A 5,897-nucleotide genomic window follows, 5' to 3' on the forward strand; every position below is an offset into this window, starting at 1 on the left:
CCCCCCTTTTTTGCCCCCTCCCTAATTCCCTGCAGCCACCTCTTCATTTTAGCCCCCCAGGATTCCAGCTGTTCCTGGATGGAATGAGCCAAGAGATCCTTAAAAATACCCAGAATAGCCCCTAAAATACCCTGAACACCCCCTAAAAAGGCCAGAACACCCCCCAAATAGCTCCCAGATCCCCACAAGAGCTCCCAGATCCCCACAACATCCACAGATCCTTCTCCAGGATTATTTTTCCAGGGAGGATTTTCAATCCCAACAGAAATTCACAGCTGGGGGGGGAAGGGTTTAAATCCATATTCCAAGGATTTTCCCGGATGGCCTGAGCGACCTGTGCCCTCATCCCACCCCGAGAGGCTCCAGCAGGGAATTCCCAGCACTCCCCAGCCCCAGGGTGGGGCTGGAGCAGGAAGAGCTGCCCTGGCCAAGCTGTTTTTCCTGGTTTTAAGGCTTTTTTTTCCCCATACTTCCCACTCCCCTTTTCCTTCTGGGCCAGGGAAGGGGTCGAGCCCGTCGCGTTTCCCTACCCTGTGTCCACGTTTCCTCATCCACAAACTTTCCTCCTGGGATTTTTTTTTCCCCTCCCTCGGTGAGAATCTCATCCCCAAATCCCTGTTTTCCTGCAGGAGGGGGAATAAAACAATCTCTGAGCACCCAATTCTGGTGCAAAAAGGGTTAAGATGGAAGGAATTGGGTTCGTTTCCCGTTTCCAGCGGGAAAACGAGTCGGAGTCACTGTTGATCATCCCAGTTTTTGGGGAGAATAATTCCTGGAGAGGCTGGGATGGGAAAAAAGCTGCTGTGGGAGGAAGGAGGGAGCTGAGATCCTGGTGGGATGAAGCAGGAATAAAAAAAAAGGAATGGCTGAAAATGAAGGGAAAAGGCAAGAAATGTTGGGATGGGGAAGGTTGGATGGCCGGAAAAGGAACAAATGTTTGTGTCCTGGAGCTGAAAATGGGACAAAAAGAAATCAAATGTTTGGAGCTGGAATTGCTGGAAATGGGGAGGAAAGAAACATCTTGTGGGGAATGAAGTGCTTGGAAATGGGGAAAGGAAACAAGTTTGTGGGGAGGCCAAAAATCCTGGAAAACGGGCAAGAAAAGGAAGTGTTTTGGTGAAAAATTGAATTTCCAGCTGGGAACAGGTGGAAAAGCAGGAAAATGTTTATTGGATGAACCCAAAATTGTAAAAATAACCCCTCTTCCCATCCCCTCTTCCCTCTTCCCATCCCCTCTTCCCTCTTCCCATCCCCTCTTCCCTCTTCCCATCCCCTCTTCCCTCTTCCCATCCCCTCTTCCCTCTTCCCATCCCCTCTTCCCATCCATTTCCCATCCCCCTTTTCCCATCCCTTTCCCAACCTCTTTCCCACCCAGTTTCCATCATTCCCACAGGGAACTGGGCACCCATCTCCAGTTTGTCAGTGCTGGAAAACACTGGGAAAAGGGATTCTTAGGGATTTTCCTGCTCCCAACCCCCCCTTCCCTGTGTTTTTTGGGCCCACTGACCGTTCCCCAGGCAGCAAATCCCCTTTGTCCAGATCTCTGGAATTCTTTTCTTCCCCACCACAAAGGGAAAGGCTCCAACTTTCCCAGCCTTCTCCCAACTCCAGGAGCTTGTCCAGCCTGGTGGGATCTCAGGCTTCATTTCCTACCCTGAAAACATCAAATTAAGGGGTTTGGGGGCTTTTTTTCCTCCCTAAAATCCACTCGTTTCAATAATTCCGTGCTTTTTTTGGCGGGTTTTTCCCTCTTCTTCCCTCCCTTCCCCACGGATCTTCCTCCCAGCTCCACCATCATCTTCCTCTCAGCTCCTCACGCAGCCACCCCCTCCTCATCCTGCTTTAATCCACCCGGATTAACCCAGCTCTGAATTCTGCCCTGTCAGGATTTTCCCTTGGCTGGAGCCGCCGGGATCGGAATTCCCGGCGTTTCGGATGCACCGGCGTCTCGTCGCAGCTTCATTTTGGGCTGTTTGGGGGATTTTCCACCACTCTGTGTCCTCTCCCATGGAATGGGATGTTGGGAGTGGGACCAGTTGGAGCCCTGGGTCTGGGATGGAGCTTCCCAGCAGGGATTTTGGGGGGAAAAAGGGAATAGAGGTGGTGGGTGTGGATTCGGAAGCGGTTCCTCAAGACACGGTCACGTGGGATATCCTGGAATCCCAACTGGAATGACATGGATTTGATGGATGGACCATTTGTTGGGGAAGGAAGTGGCTGGATGGTGGCATTCCAAGAGTTGTGGTCAATGCTTCCATGTCCAGATGGAGGCCAGTGACCACTGGTGTTCCTCAAGGATTGGTGCTGGGACCTGTTGGATGTCTCTGTTGGTGACATGGATGGTGGGATCGATGTCCTTGTTGGTGACACCAAGTGTGTGGTGAGGGGAGATGCTGGTGACATCCAGAGGGATCTTGGACAGGCTGGAGAGGTGGGACCATGAAGTTCAACCAGGCAAAGGTCCTGCAATTCCAAGTATAAATCCAGGTTGGGGGGATAATGGAATGGAGAGCAGCCCTGAGGAGAAGGACTTGGGGGTGATGCTGGATGAGAAGCTCAATGTGACCCATCAAAGCCACCCGTGTCCTGGGCTGTGTCACCAGCAGCGGGACCAGCAGGGCCAGGGAGGGGATTGTCCCCTCTGCTCTGCTCTGCTGAGACCCCCCTGCAGGGCTGGGAACAGCTCTGGGGTCGCCGTTTCTGGAGCCACCAACACAGGAAGGACATCTGAGCTCTTGGAAAGAGTCCAGAGGAGGCCACAGAGATGATCCAAGGGCTGGAGCAGCTCTGGGGACAGGCTGGGAGAGTTTGGTGTTCAACTGGAGAGAAGAAGGATCCAGGGAGACCTGAGAGCAGCTTCCAGTGCCTGAAGGGGCTCCAGGAAAGCTGGGGAGGGACTTGGGACAAGGACCTGGAGAGTCAGGATGAGGGGGAAGGGTTTCCAGCTGGAAGAGGGAGATTGAGATGAGGGAAGAAATGAGGGTGGTGAGACCCTGGCAGAGGTTTCCTGGAGATGCTGTGGGTGCTGGAAGTGTCCAAGAGCAGGTTGGATGGGTCTTCAGGGAATGGTTTGGGTTGGAAGGGACCTTCAACACCACCTGGATGATCCTCTAGATGGTGGATCCAAGGGTTGGATGGAGTTTGGAGCAGCCTGGGCTGCTGGGAGGTGTCCCTGCCCATGCAGGGAGGTTGGATCTAGATGATCTTCAAGGTCCTTCCCACCCAAACCATTCCATGGCCTGAAACCTGTTTCATCCCTTTTTCTGAGGCATCTCCTGAGGTTGTAAAGAACCTTCTTCTTGCCCAAAATGTCCATTTTTGGCCTTAATTCCTCCTCACAGCTGAAAACTCACTGCTAGGACTATCAGAGTAGAACAGATATGACTAAAAATGTGAAAAAAACACCCCAACTTCCTCCTCTTCCTGCTTCATCTCGATGAGGTTTTCATTTCAGTCTGTTGTTGGGTGGGGCTGGAGTGTGGGTGGCCAAGAGAAGGAATCGAGCAGAAATCACCTCCTCTTTTGGGTCAGAAAAGCCACTTTCCAACCCTCTGCTCCCTCAACCTTCAACTCCCTCATTTCCCTCCTCAAATCCTCTGGGATTTCCAGCTCTTCCTGATTTTTCCAGACAAACAGAGAGGGAGGAGAGGCCCTGAGGGCCTGGATTTCACCACCTGGGTGGTTTTGTCACCGATAACGAGCTTGGGATCAAACTGGGAGTGTCTGGAATTCGTGTCCTGGGATGTGGTGACATCAGGGATCTTTGGGACTTGGGTTTAGGTGGTTTTTCCTTCTTTCTTTTTAATTTTCCAGCTTGTTTTTCCAGCCCCTCGTTGCTGAGGTCTTCAAGACACCAAGCCCTTGGGTTGCCCTGGGAGATCTTCTCCCCTCGACACATTTTAAGTGGTTGTTTCCTTATTATACCAGCTTGTTTTCCAAGTTCCTCATCGCTGAGGTCTTGAAGACCTTGGGTTGACCTGGAAGATCTTCTCCCCACGACCCATTTTAAGTATTTTTTTTTCCTTATTTTTCCAGTTTTGCAGCTTGTTTTTCAAGTTCCTCATCGCTGAGGCCTTGAAGACCTTGGGTCGACCTGGAAGATCTTCTCCCCACAGCACCATGTCCACCAAAGCTCCCATCTACCTGAAAAGGGGCAGCAGGAAGGGGAAGAAGGAGAAGCTTCGGGACATCCTCTCCTCTGACATGATCAGCCCCCCCTTGGGGGACTTCAGACACACCATCCACATCGGCAGCGGCGGCGAGAGCGACATGTTTGGGGACATCTCCTTCCTCCAGGGCAAGTTCCACCTCCTCCCCAGGACCAGCCTGGATTCCAGGGACAGCCCTGAGGCCCCAGCTCCACCCTTCCAGTTCTCCAGGACAGCCACCATCTCCGGCCACCAGCCACCATCCTTGGAGACCTCCTCCCCCCTCCTCAAAAATGCCATCTCCCTGCCCATCCTGGGGGGCCCACAGGCCTTGACGTTGCCCCCAGCACAAGCCCCCCCACCCAAACCCCCACGGTTGCACCTGGATGACAGAGCCCCACCAAGCCAGGAAGAGGAAGAGGAGGAGGATCCATGCACCTCCCGTTTGGCCACCAATGGCTTCACTGAGGAGAAGAGCAGCCCTGAGCCCTTCCTCTCCCACGCCGGGTCCCTCCTCTCCCTCCACGTGGATTTGGGGCCCTCCATCCTGGAGGATGTTCTGCAGGTGATGGAGAAACACCACGAGGAGCGAGTGGGTGGATCCATCCAGGAGATCTTGACGTGAGGAAAACTCCAGGTAAAGATGTTGGGAAGTGGATGGTGATTCAAATTTCTTTTTTGGAGGGGGGAGGGGGTTGGTTTTGGGGTTTTGCCCCGAAATTACAGCTCAGACTCATGACTTGATCTCATAAATATCTCCAGGGGGTGTCAGGAGGGGGGGACCAGGCTCTTCCCAGTGGTGTCCAGTGACAGGACAAGAGGCAATGGGACAAACTGGAGGAAAAGAGGTTCCACCTCAACATGAGGAGGGACATCTTAACCTTGAGGGTGACAGAGCCCTGGGACAGGCTGCTCAGAATGGTGGTGGAGTCTCTTTCTCTGGAGACATCCCAACCCATCTGGATCCTGTGGGATCTGCTCCAGGTTCTCCTGCTCTCCAGGGGATTGGGTTAATGATCTCCAGAGGTCCCTTCAACCCCCTGAGGACTTCATGACTCCCAAGTTTTGACTCCACGCACCCCCCCTGAACACCCATGTGTCCTTTCCTCCTGCAGAGCCCATCGTGCCAACGGGACCTGAGGGTTTCTCCTCCCTGCAGAACCTCCAGCAGTTCCCTCAGCACGAGGAGACACCAACCAACCCACCCACCCCACGACGAAGCAGCGACGTTTGTTGGGCTGGACGGGGCCAAAGAACGACGATGGTCGAGGCCCCAAAATCTTCCAGTTTGGGAGGGGTTTTTTTTGTTTGCTTGAGAAGCAAAAGTTGTTGCCCAACCCCCCGATGTCGAGTGTCATCCTCAGACTTGGGTGAACCCCCTAAAAATGCCACAAATGGGGAAATTCAGCAGTTTTGTGGCAAAAAATAAAAGCTCCATCAGGCGTTGCCGTCGCGCCGGCTGGAAGGAGGAGCCAAAAGTTCTTGGCAGAGAAGTTAAAAAACCCCTATTTTGGCACCAAAATCCATGGCTGGAGCTTGAGATGGGGCTGAAAAGTCAACAATAAGGCTAAAAAATCACCAATAAGACTGAAAAACAGCAAAAAGAAAAGTGAAGTGAAGGAGGAATGACCCCTCTGGGCCGGGGGGTGAGGCTTGTTCTCCCCCCAGATTGTTTGGAGGGCTGAGGGGGGAAGGGTTTGAGCACCAGGAGGGAACGTGGATCCTGCTGCTTTTTTTCTCCAAAAAAAA

General features: G+C 53.0%; 1 protein-coding gene across 1 annotated transcript in view; it reads left to right on the forward strand.

Annotated features, from left to right (window-relative positions):
- Positions 1-4,119: 4,119 nt before the first annotated feature.
- Positions 4,120-5,897, forward strand: part of CDC42EP2 (CDC42 effector protein (Rho GTPase binding) 2) — a 2,858-nt gene continuing 1,080 nt past the window's right edge. Inside the window, exon 1 of the mRNA XM_010002624.1 lies at positions 4,120-4,769. Within this exon, the coding sequence (XP_010000926.1) occupies positions 4,120-4,769 (650 nt within the window). The remainder of the gene's footprint in view (positions 4,770-5,897) is intronic.

This window comes from Chaetura pelagica, unplaced genomic scaffold, assembly GCF_000747805.2.
Source record: "Chaetura pelagica isolate M959 unplaced genomic scaffold, ChaPel_1.0 scaffold748, whole genome shotgun sequence".
Lineage (NCBI taxonomy): Eukaryota > Metazoa > Chordata > Aves > Apodiformes > Apodidae > Chaetura > Chaetura pelagica.